This window comes from Primulina tabacum, chromosome 5, assembly GCF_025594145.1.
Source record: "Primulina tabacum isolate GXHZ01 chromosome 5, ASM2559414v2, whole genome shotgun sequence".
Taxonomy (NCBI): Eukaryota; Viridiplantae; Streptophyta; class Magnoliopsida; order Lamiales; family Gesneriaceae; genus Primulina; species Primulina tabacum.
Window position 1 is genome coordinate 6389423 of NC_134554.1, and position 22821 is coordinate 6412243.

At 36.1% G+C, this 22821-nt stretch overlaps 3 protein-coding genes across 7 annotated transcripts; all 3 read right to left on the reverse strand.

The window, feature by feature from the left end:
* Positions 1–1358: 1358 nt before the first annotated feature.
* On the reverse strand, positions 1359–2896 carry LOC142545961 (E3 ubiquitin-protein ligase PUB23-like). The gene has a single exon (XM_075653418.1). The coding sequence runs from the start codon at positions 2812–2814 to the stop codon at positions 1570–1572; it is 1245 nt and encodes a 414-aa protein (XP_075509533.1). The 5' UTR covers positions 2815–2896; the 3' UTR covers positions 1359–1569.
* A 1829-nt stretch (positions 2897–4725) lies between these two features.
* On the reverse strand, positions 4726–6226 carry LOC142544666 (E3 ubiquitin-protein ligase PUB24-like). 2 transcript variants are annotated; one of them, XM_075651700.1, is made up of 2 exons: positions 5025–6226; positions 4773–4948 (listed from the first exon to the last, which is right to left on the reverse strand). In XM_075651700.1, the coding sequence occupies exons 1-2, from the start codon at positions 6053–6055 to the stop codon at positions 4915–4917; spliced, it is 1065 nt and encodes a 354-aa protein (XP_075507815.1). In that variant the 5' UTR covers positions 6056–6226; the 3' UTR covers positions 4773–4914. The 2 variants fall into 2 exon arrangements, with proteins under 2 accessions (XP_075507814.1, XP_075507815.1); XM_075651699.1 differs by having other exon boundaries at positions 4726–6226.
* A 2569-nt stretch (positions 6227–8795) lies between these two features.
* Positions 8796–12912, reverse strand: LOC142545963 (BEL1-like homeodomain protein 1). 4 transcript variants are annotated; one of them, XM_075653422.1, is made up of 7 exons: positions 12704–12912; positions 12115–12160; positions 11767–11851; positions 10807–11692; positions 10131–10504; positions 9985–10045; positions 8796–9901 (listed from the first exon to the last, which is right to left on the reverse strand). In XM_075653422.1, exons 4-7 carry the CDS (start codon positions 11632–11634, stop codon positions 9245–9247), a joined length of 1920 nt encoding a protein of 639 aa, XP_075509537.1. In that variant the 5' UTR covers positions 11635–11692; positions 11767–11851; positions 12115–12160; positions 12704–12912; the 3' UTR covers positions 8796–9244. The 4 variants fall into 4 exon arrangements, with proteins under 4 accessions (XP_075509537.1, XP_075509536.1, XP_075509535.1 ...); XM_075653421.1 differs by lacking the exon at positions 12704–12912 and adding an exon at positions 12254–12585; XM_075653420.1 differs by lacking the exon at positions 11767–11851.
* Positions 12913–22821: the final 9909 nt, after the last annotated feature.

Here is a 22821-nt window from a genome sequence, read left to right on the forward strand (position 1 = left end):
ATTATTATTTATATAAAGTAGAATAAATTTCAAATAACATTATTATTGGGTGGACTTGAAAAATATCATAATTAACATGAAATGAGTGGATTTGAAGTTTATGATGTTACTTCTCTAAATAACAAAAATACATTTGAATGTATTTAAATCCATGGATTTGAAATCCTTCCATTCAAGAATAACCTTAGATTTATAACACATAAAATTTTTAAACAAATATCTTTTGCACTCATTTTATAATACATGTAGTACAAATTATATTACATTGAATTTCCTACGTATAATGCTAAAGGTACAACCAATATATCGTACTGCGATATTTACAACAATTATATAGTGAGATTTTGTTATTATCTAATGAGATTTTATATTTAATTTATCATGAGATTTTGATAAATGAAATTTCTGTATTGATTTTTTTGAATTATAATAATTATTGTACAAATTTGGTTGCACATGTAGCATTACTCATTTTCTATCGACTAATATATCATAATCATTAATATATAATTTTTTGTAAATTAATCTCTTTTGATCGCATTTCTTTAACAACAATTATTGATAATAGAAATGTATTTTCACGTGCGTCGCACGCGTCTTTGGCTAGTATATTACAAAAGAATCTATTAATGAGGTTTTTGTTTTTGAAAAATATATTGAATAAGCGATATAATTCATAGTTCAAAGAGAACAAATTTATATATTAATAATATAGACGGGTTACCGAAATGGAATATCCATATAAATATATAATGATAAGAAAAGAATCTCAAAAAATTTCGGGATATACACAAATTTATCTCAACTCTGAGCAATGCAAATCAGGCTAAAAGTAACCTATTTGGAAGAACTTTCCTAACTAAAGTACTTCTACTAGGTAACCAATCCCTACATTTCTACATACTTCTAGGGTTTAATATATTTACATATGGCAAAAACTTGTGTGAGACAGTATCACGAGTCGTATTTTGTGAGACGTATTCTTATTTGAATTATCCATGAAAAAGTATTACTTTTTATGCTAAGAGTATTACTTTTTATTGTGAATATAGGTAGAGTTAACCCGTCTCACAGATAAAGATTCGTGAGATCGTCTCACAAGAGATCTACTCTTCACATATTGCTATCACACAACACTACTTTTCTCGTACTCTTACGTCTTGGCTGAATATTGACTTAAGCATCGGAGAGTTCACACATGAAACATCTATGATACCCTCTAAATATTGCTAGTCTGTGCAGATCCACCCAAGGTCCATATTTGCCGATCCGAGCTCTGAAGATTGCCGAGCCCTCTAGGTTATTGAAAATTTTACTCAACGGACCAAACCAAAAGTAAGTTTTTGGTTGCATCAAAGATCATGAAAACAAATCTTTCCGATAAACATTCAACTTCCCAAAAAATTTGGAGTCTCAAACAGTATGTTTTAAGAAAAGAAATCAATTTGGACACATTTTCTGCCTTTGTCTATACATGTATATGCATTATATTCATTTTCTACCTAAATTTCTATAGAAAACTCTAGATGATCAATCATTTACTCCCATCACTTAAATCTTACATCCATTTCAATTTGGATATGAGAAATTCAAATTGCTAGGTATGCAAGAAGCGTTCCTCCAAGCTCGAGCATGCAACTTAAGAATCTCCCTAGCTCTATCCTTGGACTTGGATCCACAATCAACTTGAAGCACCAAGCACAATTTATTAACAACACCAATCTGCAACATCTCCTGCAAAATCCTATGAGTCGCAGAAAATTTGCAAATGGAATGAAGAATTTTAACTGCCCTTTCGCTAGCTCCATTGGAAACCCTGAGTATCTTTTTCGAAACGATGGCTAATCCGGCGCCGTGCTGGAGCAGCTCGGATCTCCCCTCGGCGATCTGGCACAGCGTTTCCAACACCGTTAGGATCATTTCAGAAGCCCTTTTGTCGGAAGAATTCAGCAGAAGATCGATCAGTAGAGGCACTGCTCCGGCATTCACCGCTTTTATCCTGTTCCTCCCCCATGGGCAAGAAATGGCCAACGCTTTGAGTGACGATTTTGTGGCTTTTTCCGAGATTTGATCTCTCAAGATTTGTGTTAATTGGGTGAAGAATTTTGGGCTTAGATGAATCAGTTGATCTGGTTCAGCTACTTCTAGCATTGACTTTAACAGCATGATTGCGCAAGCCCGCGATTCGTAGCTTCCCGTTTGCATCACGCGGGTCAAGGATTCGATTAATCCGGTATTGTTGAGTGATTTCAGGCCCGATTCTGATAACTGCAGACTGTAAAGAATACTCAAGGATTCGTGGGAGACTCTTGTAAGTTCCGAGGAATCTTCAAATACTTCGGCGCGCGATGTTTCGAGGGTTTTGTTCATAATCAACGAGGCCAAGAATTCGGCGGTGCCCACCGTTTCCATGGATCTTCTATTGGTCTGATTCTGAGAAGCAATTGACTTAAGTCTCTTCAAACACTCCATCTGCCTTTGCGGGGAAGCGGCAGCATCATCAGCATCAGTGATAAGCTTCAGAATCTGGGATTTGCAGACGGGAGATTTCGGCGTCGGCAGTTTTTCGATGTCTTGTGAGGCGTGGACCGTGCACCATGACTGGATGAGCCGCCGGAGAGTGATGTTTGGGATCAATTCGGGGTCGAAAAGAGCCTGCATTGTTACCGGGCAAGTATTGTTATTCTGAGAAAATATCCATTTCTCGATGCTATCCCTGTCGTATGTTATCCCGGTCGACACTGTTACCGGATCTTTCATGATTTCCAAAGAAATGGGACAGACAAAATATGGGGGAACTTCGATTTCAGCCATAGAAGATGGAATGAAAATCGAGCTTATAAAATTGTTGAAGATATGTTAATCTGCTTGAGTGAATTGAGTTGAACATGTTTGGAGTTGGGAGTGTGTGTTTTTATAGCTTTGGAGAAAGAGGAAAGATTCCAAGTTTGTGAAAGTCAAAACACGGAAAATTTTAGTATTTTAATAAAATTGGGTTGGACTGAAGACTTTTCTTAACTACGTAGTCCAAACTGTGGCCTGCATGTTTCTTTGACTTCCACTTTGTTAAATAAAAATTAAAAGCACGTGGTAGTTCTTGTTCTAAATTATATTTCTTTAAGAAAAAAGGTGAGATATTAAATGGATAATGGAAAATTTTTGCTCATATATATAATTCGCGTTAACAGTTCCAACGAAATATGATTAAACAAATTCACAGGACATAAACCCAATTTCGACTACTCTTTGAGAACTAAAACACCTATGTTTATCAAGTTTTTTACGAAATAACTCTAGTTGAATCAACAAGTTCTATCTTCTTTCCAATTTAAATTGCAATAGATTGTAACATAAATTGCTGAGTGCATGCATTTGACAGCCGATTTTTTAAACAACAAATTTTTTTATAATATAGTTTTCTCTGATGAAACTAGTAATGATGACGATGAGGAGAAAATAATTAAAGCTCGTGCTTTTGTTGAGTGCATGCATTTGACAGCCAACAATTAAACAGTGGGCAAAGGATATATTGAACTAAACCTATATTTACGAGTAGTCTGCGTGCAGTGTTATATAAATTAAATTTTTTTAAATATAATATTTATTGGAAATATATAAGAAGAGCAAATTTCGCTTGACATCCGGACTTGTGGAAGTCATTCCCCCAAACGTGATTAATTCTTTTGGTGATATGAATTCTAAAACATCTTATGAATAGATGTTTATTAATGCATTATATGATCCATACGAGCATCCAAGTCTTTAAATGATAATTTTTTTAAAAACTTTTACTGTCCTTTGGATTCGAGAAACACGAGTACCGACAGAATTTATTGTACTAAAACAATTATTATTTCAATAAAAAATAATTTTTAGAGTTTGTACAAAACAAATTACTTATCATAATAAATTTGTACGAAAAAGTATTAGTTTATGCGTACACAATGTTTGAACGTGATAGCTAGTAAATTAAATAAAGATTGCAAATATGGGGTTGACTTTGTTTAAATTTGAGTCCAGTTCGAGCGCATATTTTGAGTTGACCGTTAGTATACTCATTTTTAATCTAAAAACTTTGGTTATTTTACAATTTTGATCTTTTTTCTCCGTATATTAACCAAATACCCGAAACCATATTGGTAGCAATGCACAATGTTATATTAACAGTATATATCTAGTTTCATGTTAGTAATTCATGAAAAAATTAAAATTACAAACAAAAGAAAATTATCAAACTAAACTTTAAATTTTACTAATTAGATGGCGAAAATTTAAAACTTTTGAGTGCAATTATAAAATTCTTAATAATGTACACTTTTCGGCCTCGCATTATGCCTGGTTTATTCTTAGTTAATAATGGTTAGAAATTCGTACTCCTAACATGGAAAATGGTCGTGCAAATTTGTCTATAAATTTCTTATATTTACTTAGGACAAAATTTGGTTTTAATGCAATAAATTACTATTTATTTCAAGTTAAGTCCGAGTTTTGTCGGAATGTTGACATGATGTCAGACATATCAACAATATGACAAGATTTGGTTTTAATGCAATAAATTGATATTTATTTCAAGTTTGGTCCGAGTTTTGCTGGAATGATGATATGATGTTAGATATATCAGCAATATGAAACGTTATATAAACAATGTTCATTGTCATGTTTGTAATATTTGATGTCGTGTCAAGAAAAATTATTGTAATAAATCAATTTTGATCGACTATTTAGAATATCAAAAATTATTTAGACTAACTTATTTTATTGTGAGAAATATAAGACATGATGAAGCAAATCTTACACAATAAATCCCAGAAAATATATTTTTTGGGAAAACAATTATACATATATCTCGTTAAGGGAGCAACTTCAATGGAGGTGACTCCTTCCAAACATCGTAATGTGTCCTCAAAATCTCCCTCACTTTATCCTTAATATGGGCCTCGCGATCCGCCTGCAACAGCAAACAAAGCTTCGGCACAACTCCGACCCTAAACAGTTCTTGAATCACCCCATTTGTACCAGAATACCTGCAAATCTGCCAAATAATAGTAACTGCTCGATCATCTACCGCTGGAGAAACCTTCAAAATCCTCCTCGTGACAACCGCGACACCATCTGCATGATTCAGGAGCTGAGCCCGACCATCTGCACATGAAGATAAGTGACACAAGATTCCCAGAACAAGTTCCGTCGTTTTCTTGTCCGAGTTTCTGAGTTCAACGTCAATCAACCCGGTAACCGCGCTGGATTCCACCATGATCAGACGGTTTCTTCCCCAGGGGCAGGAATCGAGTAAGGCGTGAAGAAGAGCGGTTGTTCCCTGTTGGCAGATACAGGCCTGTCGAATATTTGACACCATGTTTCTGAAGAATTCCGGCTTCAGTCTCTCCAGCATGCTAGGGCTCGTCTTCTGGACAGTAATTTTCACCGCATAAGCTGCGTGAAATTTCACTCCTGAGTTTTCTTGAAAAACCGAATTCTCCATAACCCACATTAAAGACTCAAAGATTTCATCGTTCTCGGTCAAATTACCCTTCGACTGGCTCAATAATTTCCGAACAATGTAAAACAAACCAAGCGCTTCTTCCAGGCCAATCGTTTGTCCAGTTTTGTAACAAGAAATGATGAAAGATACCAACACCGCACCTAATCCAGCTTCCACCATGTAAACCCGATTTCGGTCGTGCTCCAGGGCGAGAGCTTCCAATTTCTGCAGCGTCTTTGTCTGCAAATCCGGGACATACAGGTCCCTGATTAGATTGATTATGTAGAGTTTGTCGCGAGTCGGCTTCGGAGTTGGGATCTGATCGATTCCATGCGATGCATTGAGAGTGCACCATCCCTGGATCAATCTTCGCAAGGTGTGATTCGGCGTCAAATCCGAATCTCTCGGCAGGGCCTGTTTACTGACGGGGCAGATCGTGTTGTGGTTCTTGAATAGCCAGTGTTCGATGCTTTCTCGATCGTAAGTAATCCCGGAAATGGCCGTCACGGGATCTTTCATGATTTGGAGCGAAATTGGACAGATAAAGTACTCGGGGACATGCATGTTATCCATGAATACAAAAGAAATTTTGATTAAATGATCATATTTCAAGAAATTGAACTGGATAATATGACTGTATCAGTGTGTATATGTGTGAAAATTTGGAAGAACGAGATTGGAGTCAGATAATTCATACGTCCAGTGGAACGAGAATTCAAATGAGGGAGAAGTTTACTGATTCAAATTCCAGGCATTTAATAATACATAGGGTATAATAAATAGGACAGTAGCATTTAACATGCTACAAGAAAATATTACTGGTTTTTCGCATGCCAGGCCGCGCGGAGCGTTGAACTCGTTAAATTATAAAATTATGTTTGAACTTTGAAAAAAATGGTTTCTACTATATTACATATTTTTTGAAAATTATATCCTTATAAGATAAAATTTAATTTTTAAAGTAATTGTATCCAATTTAAAACGCTTGTATTGAACGAAGAAAAAATTCATTGATTTGTTTTTTTTTTTTTAAGTTGTACAATTTTCATTGATGAAGTGTGAAGGATTGAATATGGAAGTGTAAAATTTTAATTTTTAAGTCGTATGCTCTTACAAACTGAAAGAATCTTTTATTTTTTTAATCAGTTGTTAGCATTACAAATTTTCACTCATATATATATATATATATATATATATAAATTGGTAATTATAGAATTAATATATTAAAGAATCAAAATTATAAAGTTTGATGGCATAAAAAATATATTATTATTATTATTATTATTATCGTTATTATTTATTTGACATGCAGGGTTTCCTTAGGTTAATCGATCGATAAACAAAACTTGAGAAATTTTTCTCAAAGTAAAATCTTGAATAATTTGAAATTTCAGTCAAATTAATAGAAAAAAAAAATCAGATTAATCAATATTTTCCTTTCCCTTGTCAAAAGCTGAGTCAAAGATAACAGACGCATTCACAAGGTCGCATCCACTGACAGTGGGCATCAAGCGGCATCAATTTTCAAATTTTTATTTGAGAGTCAATTGAAAAGTTTTTAATTTGTGGGACAGTGAGAATAGTCATTCTAGAATAAAAATATTTATTTTGATTAAAATACACATTAATTTATCAATTTTGATACGTAGTTTATCGATCATGTCAATCTTTACACTCACGATTAAAACAACACTCGTCTAATAAATGTAGAATTTTAATATATTTCATCATGTCGAATAGATGAATGTCATCTCGACGATGGATCCGCATTGTTGGTGAGCACAATATCAAAATTGACTAATTTATTATTTAAGTTTTGAAATTTCTGGTATTAGATAAAGTTCAAGGCATTTATTTCAATCCATCTTTTGGAAATTTTTTATAAACCCGATACTCGCATAGTATTCCATGTTAAATTTATTTTAATCGTCTAATTGGTCAAATGCGATTATATTGCAAACTGTTTTTTTTATTAAAAAAACAAAAAAAAGAAGTTATTTAGTATGACTTTAGCCGAAATACACATGCGTATTCCGGTGTCAGGACAATATAAGGGTAGCAAGATTGGTCAACACTTCAGCTAGAAACTAATTAAACGCGCAAAAATGTGATAATTTTGTTTAAAATTAAAGTTAGACTAATTTGATAATCTCGCCACAGTCTCAACAGAATTTATAGACGAGTAGGTCTCTTGTGAGATGATCTCACGAATCTTTATCTGTGAGACGAATCAACACTACCGATATTCACAATAAAAAATAATACTATTAGCATAAAAAGTAATATTTTTTCATGTATGACTCAAATAAGATATCCGTCTCACAAAATACGACCATGATACCGTCTCACAAAAGTTTTTATCTGTATAGACACTTAAATTTTCCAATAAATTTAATTTTTGAAAACATGAATAGTTATAGGTCCATTGACTTGTAAATGAAATATTGCTTTTTTCCAAAATGTTGATTCGGTTATCATCTAACACAAAATATTTTTTTAAAAAAAGAAAATTGATGGTTGGCCTAACATTGGAAAATAATTGGAAACCATATTTTCGACCTTTCACAGTTATTAATTAATGGTATACTTACAAAACGACTTTGGAAAAAGTGAAAGCAAATCAACTCATTAGCAACGTTTTAAATTGTCGGTTTGAATTTCATAAGAAAAGTCTTAAAATTTTGACAAAATGGATCAAATTATTTTTTTCCAAGGGTCCAGGCAAACAATTCTTGGAACAATTGATTTTTTTGTCCTCCATGTTTATCTTTATGGAATTTTAATATTGTCGAACAAAATACCAATCCGAGTTAGGATTGATATTTTTTGATAATTTTAGTCATTTATTTTAAAATTTCATTAATTTTTCAATTAAAGAATTTACAAACCACTGCACGTATCGCCGCATCCTACTGTACCGCAATACTACTGTCCATTAGCCGAACTAAGACTCTTACTCCTGATCCTACTAAGACTCTTAGCCTCTTAGGCTAGCTTCTCACAGTAATTCATTTCACAACATATTCCATCTTGATCTTGTCCATTCCAACAAAATCTAAGTCACTTCTAACTGCAAAAATACAGTCCCAACATCTATCAAACTCCATCATTTCTTTAATATCACGTGTTTCATTTTATTATCTTTGTACAAATCGTCAAGAAACTAGGAGCATTGAGCTTTCATCTCGGTTTTAATCTTGTGGAGTATGTTGCATTTGGATACAAATCTCCCATTCTAATATAAGACAAGACCAAGGGGGGCAAAAAGCCTCCCATCAAATTTTCTGAACATCACAGTTAGAATTGAGTCGAGTCACACTCTAAAATATGATACTTTTGGTTTAACAAAGTATGCAGCATATGCATTGTCTTGCGTATCAGGACAGAGGATTTACAACATTTTTAAAATTACAAACTTCGTGGCTCTATTCTTGTATACCACAAAAAGCCATTAGTTTTTCGATATTCATATGATCACAGTCATCTATAGATAACAAAATTAATATACAATATTCCCCAATTATATATCCTCTAAAATCCTATGCTGTCCAAAAGAACTCAAATGCTTCTCCTCATCAAATGTGTATACATATACCCCTAAGTATCTTTCCTTATCTGCACTATCATGCAACCCCTTTCTTCGAAGTTAAAGAAAGGGACAAAAACAGTGAAGAACATGTGTCGAACTCGTGGATCCAATAAGCTGCAAAGTCGAGCAACAGCTGCATAGCAAACTTTCTTGGGCATTGATTGTCGATGTTTTCACACACAATGGTTGAGTGTGTAAGAATTTGGAGTGCTATTCATGCTGCTAAAATCATTTGGCTTACCTAATTCATTGCCTCTTCCGAGTTGTATGCTTTGATTTGGCATAAAGTTTTGGTGGGAATGTGGGAGACCTAAGGTGAGAGATACTCCATTGCCCGAAAATTGTGCTTGGATATGATCGTCCACAAATGTCCCAAGTTCCCCTATCTGATAAGAGCCAAACCCGGCACTGAAATTTGTAGGTGCCCCCATTAAGGTACCAAGGGAATGTAACATGTCTGTATTGCGCGGTTTCTTTGGACTTCCTTGAGTAAAGGTCCCTGTTTCGGATGATGATCCAATGAGGAGGAAGCTGTGATTGCTCTTAAATCCAGGAGGGGACATTAGAGCTGTCGACGTTGCGATTGATGCAGCAGCTGTGTTATTTATGGGGTTGTCTATTTTTGAGGTTAAATCTTGATTCTGGCTGAGTATGGCTGGCTTTTTGGTTTGTGGAGCAGTGGATTTTGAGGTCGAAACTTCGTTTTGCTCGGTTTTGCCAGATTTATCATCTGATCCATTTTTTTCCTGTTCCTTGATCTCTTCCATGTACATTTCCTCCACCATCGGCTTCCATAGCCGAACTCGAGCATTAATAAACCAATTGGAGACCTAAATTTGAACTGCCCTACTTCAAGTTTCTGCAAATTTTAGCAGAAATATTGATCAAGAATTGACAGAAACTATGATTTTACCTGACTCCTGGTAAGCCCTGTCTGTTTAGCAAGCATGAGCTTATCTGAATCCTTGGGATATCTGAATCCAACATTCAATTTAAATATTCAGTTAATATCATGACTTATGAGTTTGAAATCGAATGGAAAATCTTTGTAAAACTTACGGATGGAGAAAATGCTCGAAAAGCCAGGCACGAAGAACGGAAACAGACCGTTCGGGTAATCCTCGTTGTGGTCTCCAAGCATTGTTCTGGATCATTCCCAATTGCTGCAACGCTCTCTGCTGCCGAATCTGATTATCCACGTATTTAAGCCTGGAGCCTTCGATTTTCCCTACGAAACTGTCTTCTTCCCCTAAGCTTTTGCTCGAGGCTCGGATTTGGGCGAAGATTGCATCTTTCAGGCATCGAAATTGCTTCGAAATTGTTTGCAAAGCCAAAGCCGTGTAAGTTCTAGCAGAACCAATTCCGGCTGCTTGTTCGAACCAAGATATTACCATCTGCATCTGGTGATGATACTGACCGTATCTTTGCTCGACCTTCAAGAGAACAAACAAAAGAAAGAAGATTAAAACCCACTATTTTTTTTTTGGCAAAATTGTTTTAAATTACAGAAACAGGGTGGATGGAGTAAAAAGAAAGCAACTGATGTGATCGAGGCATGAGTCTCTTTCAATTCCTACTCTTCAGCAAACAAAAATCCAGATTTATTTATAAAAGAAAAAACAGATATCTTTTACCGGGTTTTTAATGTTTGGAGTCTGAAAATTTTAATAAAGAAACACATGGCTGTACGGTTTGAGATTTCAGATATTATCTCATCAAATTCGTCAAAGCTTACCTCATCAAGCATGTTAACAAGCTTTGCTTTCTTCATCTGAATTTGCTGTCTCTCTGCTGTGCTGAGCTCAGCTCCACGTTTTTCACTGCCCTCTTCTCCACCAACACCCGCCGCCGTGTCTGCGGCTGAATCTCCAGTTTTCTTGGGCTGTTCACCAGCTGGTAATTCAGCTGTACTCTTTGCTCCTCTCCCAACCTTAACAACTTCATCAAGAAGTTCTTGCGCAGCCTTCAAGTATTTTGAACTCAAGATCACACTCTGCACTCCATTCCTGCTGTTGCAAACACCGGAAGCCGGAGAAGTTGACCCTCCGGAAACCTTGACATCATTCGCCCGAGGCTGCGACACGGCGGTGACCAGCGGTTGAGCTGTCACCTCCCTCTCGAGCATGAAAGACCCGTACTCCGACGGCGGTTGCTGAGAAGAAAGGCTCAAGGAAAGCCCCTGCTGGGCGCGAGTGACCTCACGCGCCTCCTCGAGGTCCATTGTCGGGTTGGTGTAAGGATTGTAGTGCACATGTGGGAGGAAACCCTGGAGCTGGAGGGCGCCCGACACGTCATGCTGGTCGGTATCCTGTGTTGTGGCTGCGGAAGTGGTGGCACCATGGAAAGGGATGCCAACAAAATGGTGGCTCTGAGACGGCGGCGCGTGGGGGAGGTGAAGAGTATTTACCGATGAATTGGGGTTGAGGAATACGAAGTTGCTGCTGGTGGCTGGCTGCGGCTGGCTGTCAGAAAATCCGACGTATGCAGGATTCATGAAGATCAGGGTTTGTAACCCATCGCTACTTCCTTGGATATCTGAATTCCCATGAAAGTACGTAGCCATATGTACAAAATCTTGGAAAATACACAGTACCACTTAAATTATTATCCCTTCAATCAAACTGTAAAAGAAAAAAAAAATCACTTAGCTTCCATTTCACATCCGTTCATTCAGATTACACAGAGATATATATACCAAAATTTCAAGAATGATCGGATGAAATTCCCATGAACATGAAGAAGCAAATGATAATATTTCCGAGGGAAATTCATCAGATACCCTGGAATCCAAGAAATCCAACACTCTAAACAAGTACAAACAATAATAATCATCTTGTTCAAGTATGCTACCATAATCAAATCAAGAATTCTTTACAAAACAGATTCGCTTTTCCATGATGAAAACCATATATAATTAAAGACATATATGATCTTTGTAAATATAATTTATATATATATACAACAACGACTTATATGCACATAGTTAAGGAAAGCTTGATTGAGCGAGGAAGAAAGGGATTGGTTCGCTTAATATTATTAGCACCTGGTGCGACGGAAATCTGATTGTACACGTGCTCCATCTCCTCTATCTGAAAGACAAAGAAAGCAAGTTTTATCACACAAAAACCGTCTACAACAGCTGAAGAAATATGAACAAAAAACACAGAAACATGCGCTTATACCCGCACAGGACCAAGCTTTTTTCGACAGAACTGATAAAGTCGTGAATTAGCTAGAACATAGCTACATACACAGATTATATATGCTTATCCATATATATGATCAGTCCCGTCAATTCAATTGTATGTCAGACTCGACATTTACTCTACAATCTCTGCAACACTCTCACAGTAATTGATTAGGAATGAAAGAACTTGGAGAGAGATAGATGGCCTTAAAAGGCTGGGAAAAAGATGCCTGTCTTTATTCACTCGTTTATCCACGCATTAATTTCTTCCTCTTTTCTCTATAATTTTTTCAAAAAAGCATATGAAAATATTAAAGGGCTCTTCAAGAAAAGCATATACATACACATATATATATGATCGATTATATTGGCGTATATGTATGTATACATACAGGTGGAATTTGTTTCTTTCTTGAATTTTTCTGGTGTATTTTATGTGATGTACCTGCGAATGGATCGAAACAAGGGAATTGAAGTTCGGTGATTTGACCCTCTCCCTTTCAAATCATTTGATGCTGCATCTTACGAAGAGAGAAAGAAATTTTAAAAAATATGAAACTTTTGCAGAGTGAAAAAGATGGGGGGGGAGTGTGTGTTGCTAAGGTTGATGTATGTAAATGCCATTATCATGTGTCAGAAGATATACATACACATACAAACAGGTGAATAACGAGGTGACGTCCCATTCCCGTTAAAGATAACCGAGCCTATGTAAAAATCAGCACTGTACTCAAAATATCATGTGAAAAATAATTGTCCAGAGGGTTCGTCCGCATCATGTATAACTCTCAACTTATTGATCTAGAGAAAATTGGGTGAAAGCTAAGGTAGAGGTTTCGTCCGCATCATGTATAAATCGTGGGACGTGATCCTTGACCGAGTCGAGATGAAAAATCGAGGGATATGTACGAGTAGACAAATACCATAGAGATAGGAACACAAACATCAATCCCCGGATCATACCTACAATATTTCAATGAAGCATATACTACACGAAAATTGATCATGCATTGATGGGATATCTCATCACGTCACCCCGGGCTTACTAACTCGTCTGTCTCTTGGGGTTGTTCTCTTAGTTAAATGGACGAAATATATCTGTATTGCATATTAAAAGAGAAAATTACAATTCTCATTATATATATTTTTTGCAATTTTTGGTCTTTTATGTTATCGAATTGAGTTTTGTACCTATATTTTCAATTTTTGATACTTTAATAATTTCTTATCGACAGTGATAGTGTGTTTTTATACCATATGTAAGGTCATACCGACGTGGCAACATCATGTTTGGAAAAGAACTAAAATTGTAAAATAAATAAAAATAACATATTAAAATTAAAATTTGATAACATAAATAATCAAAATCATGAAAAGAACAAATATAAAATTGCAATTTTTCTTATTAAAATTGATAAAAACTATATATGAAAAGGTTAATGAGATCATACACTGAGGGTGTTACGTTCACGACATATCAAATAGCAATCATTAGTCCAAACAAGCTTCAAATGTTCCAACACTTGGAAGAATTCTAAATTTCTTCAAGATTCATATTAGAAAAGTCGCATGATATCTTGATATGCTAAAACAAGCGGTTTGTGATCTTATCAGCTACCAGAAGAAAGAAGAGATCAGCATACCACGACACTAAAACTTTTGATAAAGTGGTATTCAAATTTATGGTTATCCAAAAAGATCATTAATAATGAGACAAGATAGATCATACATTGGAGATATAGAAGAATATTAACCATCCAACTCTTGGGCAGTTGGGCCCTATGAATTGCATCCTTGGAAAAGCATATCAAGTTCCTGAGAAATACAAGAATAATACAGAGGAAAAGAGTTTACAAAATGGTGCACAAAAATTAGATACAATATTTGAAGCAACAGAGAGAAAAAAGTGAGATTTTTTCAAATTCAAAGATTCAGTCATTTCAAACTAATGGTGTTGATTCCCCCTAATTGACTCAACCACTTAAAATATCCTAAGAGTGAATTCTTGTAAACAAGCCAAAAATCATCTTGCAAACATCACATTTGTGTTGCATTCTTCTCACTTGTACAGCTTCATGACGTGTGATATTGACTACTAGTTTGAAATTCATGTTGTAGATTACCCTAGTGCATGATCTGAACGTAAGTTTTATAACATAGAGAGTAATTCTTCCTACTGTATGATATGAACGTTACTGGTGTTTTCTTCGTTGGGTTGATGAAGAAGAGGAGACTTAAAAACAGTTGGATTCAAACTTCCATAAACAAATGTTTATGGATTTGAAATTTATTATCTTCTATAAATAGATTTGAAATTTAACAGCCTAGATCAACTTGTGACTAAATGTTTTTAAAGATGATTAAAATGTATTAAGAAGTCTATTCATACCTCTCTAGACCGCATTTCTTAATTATTCAATCCTAAGAAAAAACACTAACTAGAATTTGAAAATCAAGCTACCGAGTATTTTCTTTGTTTGACTACTGGAAACTCTGCCGTTATCTCAAAGTTGTTCAATGTAAAATTAATCCAAGAGATTGTGTGTGAAACCGTATATTGGTTCTAAAATATAATATGGAAGTAACAATTGTGACATTTGCGAATTTTTTTATGGTGCGTGGGAGTTAAAATATATATAACACACTGTAAAAACATATGTGTACAATGGTGATATTCCTAAAATATGGGACGTTAAATAATGGTATCAGATACGAATTCTCTCTGTATGGTGTGGTTCAGGTAAGAACCAAGCAGAATCTGGTGGGAAGAGCTAGCAAGGACAAGAAGCGACTCCTAGCAAGCTTCTAGGTGAAGTGAAATTTTAACGAACTAATCTCACGTCAAAATAAGAGAGATTTCAAGACTGTGTCGTATGAAACTGAACAGTTGCGAATGACTTAAAAATTTGATAAATATTACTCATATCAACAAAATAAATTTTTACTTTTGTGAGCCTGCGACTTAAAAACTTAAAAGTCAAGTGTACTAATTTGGGACAATTATTTAAAATCTTGATACACAAAATCACATATATTTCGTTAAGTTAGTCTTAGTGAATTTTTTTATTAAATAATATTCCACCAATTCTTATGTACGTCTTAGATTAAAACCTGAGCATATATCCCCAGGTCTCAATTTTACATTCGATGGATGTATTGAAGTATGATTATAATTTTCGTATCATCTCCCATAATTCGAGATTTTGGAAAAATGGCTCAACAAAATGCCCACGTAAATATAATGTGTTTATAATATTCCAAAGTCTCATGTTATTATTAGTTATGTATTTGTCACCGCATATTTCAACGTCACGTAAGCGTCTCATTGATAACACATTAACATCATGCCAGAAAAAATGATTAAAATTACAACAACAACAAAAAAAACACATTAAGACTCACAAAAATTCTCATGAATCAATTTCACGGTTCAATTTTGTTAGATGTATTTCTACTTGATCCAAATTATCGACTCGTCTCACATATATACATCCCATAAAATGCCTAGTCATTGAGACTAAACCTGATGACATGTTCGACCAAAATCCTAACTACACAAATATGAAATTGTCCCAATATCTAAATATATGAATTATTATCTTAGAATTGCATAGGATGACGCTTGTCAACAAACGTGCTTAGGTGATTTACACATTAAAAAAAATTCTATACATTTTATCTAAAAGAAAAGCTGTATTTTAATAAGTGAATGGTAACAAAAATTAAAGTAATGATATATATATAGAATAAAATTATGCTGATAATCTTGGTTTTGTTATGTGGGTTTAGCTGTTTTTCTTATCCAAAATTAAATGGTATTTGGAGGGTGGGGGTAAGGGGTCCCCTACTTCATTATTGATTTCTCTTTATTATTGATTTCTCTTTTGTCTCGTTTCATTATATTTCTACAATATATTCCTAAAAATCGTGGTATATTTTGTGGTGGATGGTATAGTTTGAAGATAAAGTCATTTAAATGCCAATGGAGTCAGGTCCAACTACCATTACACCTAATAAAGTTCATAATTTAGTTTAATAAATATCGTTTGGAAAAAAAAATATTAAAATTTGATAAACTAATCGACAAAAAAAAAAATTCATCGCTAAAATTCGATAAATAACTCAGTGAACCATAAATCAGAATCGACCATTACCCTTTACCATATATATGTGTGCGAAAAAAAAAATATATAAATATATTGAATGTATTATTTTACAGGGATAGTTCGCATTTATATCCTTATAGTTATTCACAATTTTGTCATTCAAATTTTGTGTGTGCTAATTATATAACTAAAATTTTAGATTGTGTCTCGATTTCATCTCATTCGTTAGTTCGACGTTAAGAGTTCACGACCGGTGCACATAAGGACCATATGATTTCATTTTTTGCCCCAAAATCGATCACCATCCATTATCCCTACTTTAACCCATAAATTGAACGTCTGAGGCTTAGATATGCAGAGCGAGATGAAATTACGCATTATGAATGCTAATAATTCAATTTGGACGCAACTAATAAATTCATGTGGTCTCCATGTATGCTTCCCGTCAACTCTTTCACGGTTGGGGATGAAAACGGGACACAATATAAAATTTTAAGGATATATATAACTAGTACACTAAAACCAGATGAACAAATTAAAAATACATACAAATTATAAAGACATAATTATGAATTATCCATATTTCATAGCATAAGAATTATATTTTTATCAAAAACTTGAAATAAACATGTTAAAGATTGGCACTTGGACCTAACTCAACCCCAAAAGCTAGCTCAAGGGAGGAGGATTGTCCAAGCCCATATATACAACTCCCAAGTTATTAAGCCAACCGATGTGGGACAATTAACACACCCCTCTCACGCCCAGGAATGAACATCTGGAGCGTGGAGTTTACAAATGACCCAATTATGGGCAGAACGGGTGGCCTAATTATAGGCAGTCCAACACATAACGGTGGAACCCGGGCTCTGATACCATGTTAAAATTGACACTTGAACCTAACTTTTGGGGTTGAGTTAGGTCCAAGTGACAATGTTAACAAATCATCATCTTCACAGGGAGCTAAAGAACCCCATGTGCATGTTCATTGGTCAACAACTTTTAAGAATCAAAGGCAGTGTGGTCCTTGAAAAGCCAATAACTCAAGGAAAAGTACTTGAGTGCTTGAATTTTTTCACTTTTCATTTAATAGATGTGTGTTATCTACTTGAGATTATTTATTTCTGAAAATATAAAAGATATCAGGATCAATTATTGAATTCATTCATTTCAAGTAAAATATTAAATAATTTAACTGATACTAAAATTTAAAAGTTTTCTGCAGAAACCGTGCTTGGAATAAATAATATAGTAAATCGATAATATGCAATGAAAAATGTTATAAAATAACGTACAATCGAGCTAGGGTTAACCATTTTATTAAATAAAAGCTATTTAATTTGTTATAAATGTGCAATTGAAATCTTTTAGACTATGTAGCAATCTAGTTACCATGTTGAGATCCTAACAGAAGTGATAATTGTTTCTCAACAATCGTACTCCCAATAATTGGGACATTTTGCAAATAATAGGAATCTAACATGCTTTACCTCTAATATTAAGTGTAAGACCAAATATTTTTCGTGTTATTAAAAATTATACATAATGCTAACAATATGACTTAAACATTTTAGAGTAGGTCTTTTGTGAGACGGTCTCACGAATCTTTATCTGTGAGACGCGTCAACCCTATAATCACTATTCACAATAAAAAGTAATTATCTTAGCATAAAAATTAATATTTTTTCATGGATGAGCCAAATAAGATATATGTCTCACAAAATATGACCCGTGATAGCGTCTCACAATTATTATTATTAGACTGAAACGTGGTGAAATTGAAACTCTGGAATTTTCAAATTATTTGATTCAATTACACCCTAAAATTACTTTCATATATACCCATCTGGAGCTTCCAAAGGAAAAAAATCATAATAAAAAATAAATAATGATAATAATACGTTTTGTCCTACTAATAAATAATAATAATAATAATAATAATAATAATAATAATAATAATAATAATGCGTTTTTTCATCATTTCCACAACTTTAATTAGCAACTAAACTACTTTCAAATTCATTAACGAGCTAAACAATATGGTTGTGGGAGTTATTTAATAATTGGGGCTTCTTAACAATTCTGGTGGAGAATATACTCTGTAAGGAGAACGATTAATTTATAAATTTTTTTTAAGAAATCATAAGTTTTTATTATATATAAAAAAAGAATATAATTATTATTATAATTTTACTAACAATTATTGTTATTGTTATTTTTTGTAATTTATAATCACCGTTTTTATTGTGTGTGTGTGTCTGAAATAGATTTACGATTGATACTACAAAAAAATGGTGAATATAAAAATATTATATCACATTTCCATGCATGTAATTATTAAGATGGTACCGACAGCTATAAAAAATGTTGGAATTTAATCACAATAATAAGTATGAAACAGAAGAAATTAAGGGGTCTTAGGGGTGGATATATGTCTAATCCTCGAGTACTGATTCATACATATATAGGTATAAGGGATGGATATATGTCTAATAATCGTGTGTGTAATTTTGATATATTGTTCATCTACCGATCTCCGTGTCAATCAATAAAATGACACTCACTTAGTGAATATATATAATTTTGATATGTCATTCACCTCTGTGCCCACCGCTGAGGTAACACTCATCTATGTAATTAAACATATCCGAATTATAAATTCACTATGTGAGTGTTACTTTAGTGTAGACATGATATCAAAATTATATATATATATATAGTATATATTTATTATAGGGTCCAACTATTTTACTATATTGAAGATATATTTTAAAGCAAGCTAGTACAATAAACCCTGCGTAATTTTAATGTTATGGCTCAAAAAATACTTGGAAGAAGTTTTGCCTATAATTTAATGATACCCCAGGGAGGAACCCATCAAGATTCGGTCCAAACTCTCGGCCCATATCTAAGGCCCGCAGGTGAATGACCCATAACAAGCCCGGGTATTCTCCTATAAATATCAGGTTTGAGTGTATGATATAAAAATTCACCATATTGTTTTCAGCAGCACCCTTAGCTGCTCCCCCCATATATCCTCAGTCACTGACTTAAGCGTCGGAGGGGCTACGCCAGGATACCCTCCTGGCCCCCTCCTAACGGTCTTCTTCTTGATTTCAGGCTCAGGGTAATCTTAAAGTCCACGTCTGAACTAGTGACGCTCGTTGGGATCGGACCCTAAATTTTCCGTGAGTATCACTTGGCGCCGTCTGTGGGAAATATTTGAGTTGAGACGTAGAGATGGTAGGGAGAAGAGGGAGGAGAAGAGTTAACTCAGCGTCATCGCGTCCTCAGAGGGGACCCAAACAGTCTCATGCTGAGGCGAGGCAGGAACAACCCCATCAGGAGACAAGAACCGAAAAACCTCGTCAAGAGACCAGGGTCGAGCAACCCCGTCCTAATGAAAATGTGGGGAACTTGACCCTGGAGCAGTTGGGTCAATTTATCACTCGGACAGTGGATGAGGCTATAAAGAGGATCCAAGAAGCTGTGTTCATTGAAGAGCAGGCCGCTCGTCAGGAGCGAGAGGGAAATGTTGAGGGCCAGCAGAGCAGAATTGAAGAGACCCAGCCCCTTCCAAGCGAAGGGAATGCAGAGATTGGAGAGATGTGGAAGGAAATACGGATGTTGAGACAACAGGTGGAAAGTAGAGCGCCAGCCCCCAAGAAAAGAAGTCCTTTTTCGCTTGCCATTCTGAAAGAATGACTTCCCCCAAGTTTCCGACAACCGAATGTTGGAGAATATGATGGACATAACGACCTCGAAGAGCATTTGGGGAGATTTGAGAATGCGGCTCTGTTACACCAATATTCAGATGGAGTCAGGTGTAGGGTTTTTATGGGCACGTTGGTGAGGTCAGCCCAGCAGTGGTTTAACACTTTGCAGCCCAACTCTATACGTTCTTTTGAGGACTTCTCAGCTGCCTTCTTGCACCGATTTGCTAGCAGCAAAAGACACCAGAAAAATTATTTGAGTATGTTCGTGATGAAGCAGCAAGAGAATGAAACTTTACGAGAATTTGTCCAGCATTTCAACAGTGCAGCGCTGGAAATACCAGCGGCTACTCCTGACATCATGATAAGTGCCTTCACACAAGGATTGAGGGGAGGGGAGTTTTTCAAGTCGCTGGTCAAGAAGCCCCCGTCAAGCTATGATGAACTGTTGGCTCGAGCTGAGAAATATTTAAACTTGGAAGATGCCCAACGGTACAGAAGGATGGAGAACCGGCACGGAGGAAGTAGAGTTGAGAGAGTGGAGAAAGGAGGAAGGAAGAGGGGTGCGGGGGAAAGAGAGGAAGACAGAACTAGAAGTAGAGGACAATTCTCATCACATGTTCCCCTGGATAGGAGTCTTGACGAGGTGATGGAGGTGAGGGAGCCCGCGAGGAGGTGGGAGAAGTCACGAAGGGTTGAGTGCAGTGCTAGATTTCCTTCGCGGGACAGACGAGAAGGATCCGCATCCGTGAGTCGATCGAGGTCTCACCCGTCTCCTAGACGTGGTCAAGGCCCTCCATGGATAAATCAGGGGGTTGGGGAGCAGGGAGGGGAAGGTCGAGGTCAAGATGTCCTTCAGGAGCCCGTCGAACCGAGGAGGGGAACGAATGAGGATAATCACCCTACGAGAGGAATGATTCATATGATCTCGGGCGGTGCTACCGATGGAGGCTATGAGCGAGCTCGGAAAGCACATGGGAGAAGATTGGAGAACTTTGAGATATATAGTGGTGCAGACTTACCACAAGACCCCGTCATCAGCTTTGGGCTGGAAGACCTCCGAGGCGTTGTGACTCCACATAACGATGCCTTGGTGGTGACGGCCACCATTGCCAATTATGATGTGGCAATGATATTTATTGATAATGGAAGCTCCGTGAACGTCTTGTTCAAGAGCACGTTGGATCAAATGAAGATGGGAGAATTTGAGTTTGAGCCAGGTATCAACCCCGCTGTATAGGTTTGCAGGACACGCCATCCCGCCTTTGGGTCAGATTGTTCTTCCCCTATCCTTGGGGACTGATCCTCGGCGGGTAACAAAGATGATAACATTTACCGTAGTGAATACTCCCTCATCGTATAATGGAATCCTGGGGCAGCCAGCCTTAAAGGATTTTAGAGTCGTAGCTTCCACTTATCATCAGAAGCTTAAGTTTCCTGTGGGAAAAGGAGTTGGAGTCTTGTGCGTGGACCGAAAATTCGCACGTCGTTGTTATGAAAGAATCGTGAAGGAAGAAGAAAAGAGAGGTCGCGAGCATTCGCATGGAAGCTTGAGCTCAGTCTTACAGTTGTAGAGTCATTCGCAGAAGCTTCTAAGTGGGTAACTTTGTTCTGTGGAGATACAAGAGGAGCAGAGAAGAAAGTTGGAGAATGCGCTGGTTAATGCTCTAAAGAGGCCCGGGAGCACTTATTATCTTAGAGAATATTAATCTTGACTTGAATTTTGCTGTATATCATTTCTGAATATGTCTTATGTTATTAGTTGAAATATAATAAAGCCAAGTTCTTATATTAAGTTCATGGATGTTGTTGTATTGTGAGATTGAAATAAATTTTATTTTCCTTCTAAGGCATCGCCTAGCAGAGTTGGGGAGGAGATAAATTTTATTTTCCTGCTAAGGCATCGCCTAGCAGATGAGAAGAGTTGGGGTGGAAGAGAAATTTTATTTTCCTGCTAAGGCATCGCCTAGCAGAGGAGCGGAGTTGGGGTGGAAGAGAAAGTTTATTTTCCTACTAAGGCATCGCCTGGTAGAGGAGCAGCGTGTAGAAGAAAAATTTTATTTTCCTACTAAGGCATCGCCTAGTAGAGGAACAGCGTGTAGAAGAAAATTTTTATTTTCCTGCTAAGGTATAACCTAGCAGAGGAGTTAGAGGGTGGGGATGTTGAATTTTAATTTTTCTGCTAAGGTATCACCTAGCAGAGGAGTTAGAGGGTGGAGACGTTGAATTTTTATTTTCCTGCTAAGGTATCACCTAGCAGAGGAGTTAGAGGGTGGGGGCGTTGAATTTTCATTCTCCTGCTAAGGTGTCACCTAGCAGAGGAGTTAGAGGGTGAGGAGGTTGAATTTTTATTTTCCTGCTAAGGTATCACCTAGCAGAGGAGTTAGAGGGTGGGGATGTTGAATTTTTATTTTCGTGCTAAGGTATCACCTAGCAGAGGAGTTAGAGGGTGAGGATGTTGAATATTTATTTTCCTGTTAAGGTATCATCTAGCAGAGGAGTTAGAGGGTGGAGGCGTTGAATTTTAATTTTCCTGCTAAGGTATCACCTAGCAGAGGAGTTAGAGGGCGAGAGTGATGAATTTTTATTTTCCTGCTAAGGTATCACCTAGCGGAGAAGTTAGAGGGTGGGGGTGTTGAATTTTTATTTCTCTACTAAGGCATCGCCTAGTAGAGAAGCAGCGTGAAAAATTTTAATTTTCCTGCTAAGGTATCACCTCGCAGAGGAGTTAGAGGGCGGGAGTG

Excerpts from the sequence above, each read along its gene's own strand:
- LOC142545961 (XM_075653418.1), bottom strand. The coding sequence starts at position 2,814 with ATGGCTGAAATCGAAGTTCCCCCATATTTTGTCTGTCCCATTTCTTTG.
- LOC142544666 (XM_075651699.1), bottom strand. The coding sequence starts at position 6,055 with ATGGATAACATGCATGTCCCCGAGTACTTTATCTGTCCAATTTCGCTC.
- LOC142545963 (XM_075653420.1), bottom strand. The coding sequence starts at position 11,634 with ATGGCTACGTACTTTCATGGGAATTCAGATATCCAAGGAAGTAGCGAT. Across the intron at positions 10,046-10,130 it reads TTCGAGCATTTTCTCCATCC|ATATCCCAAGGATTCAGATA; the intron begins GTAAGTTTTACA and ends TGTTGGATTCAG. Across the intron at positions 9,902-9,984 it reads CAGGGCTTACCAGGAGTCAG|GTCTCCAATTGGTTTATTAA; the intron begins GTAAAATCATAG and ends GTTCAAATTTAG.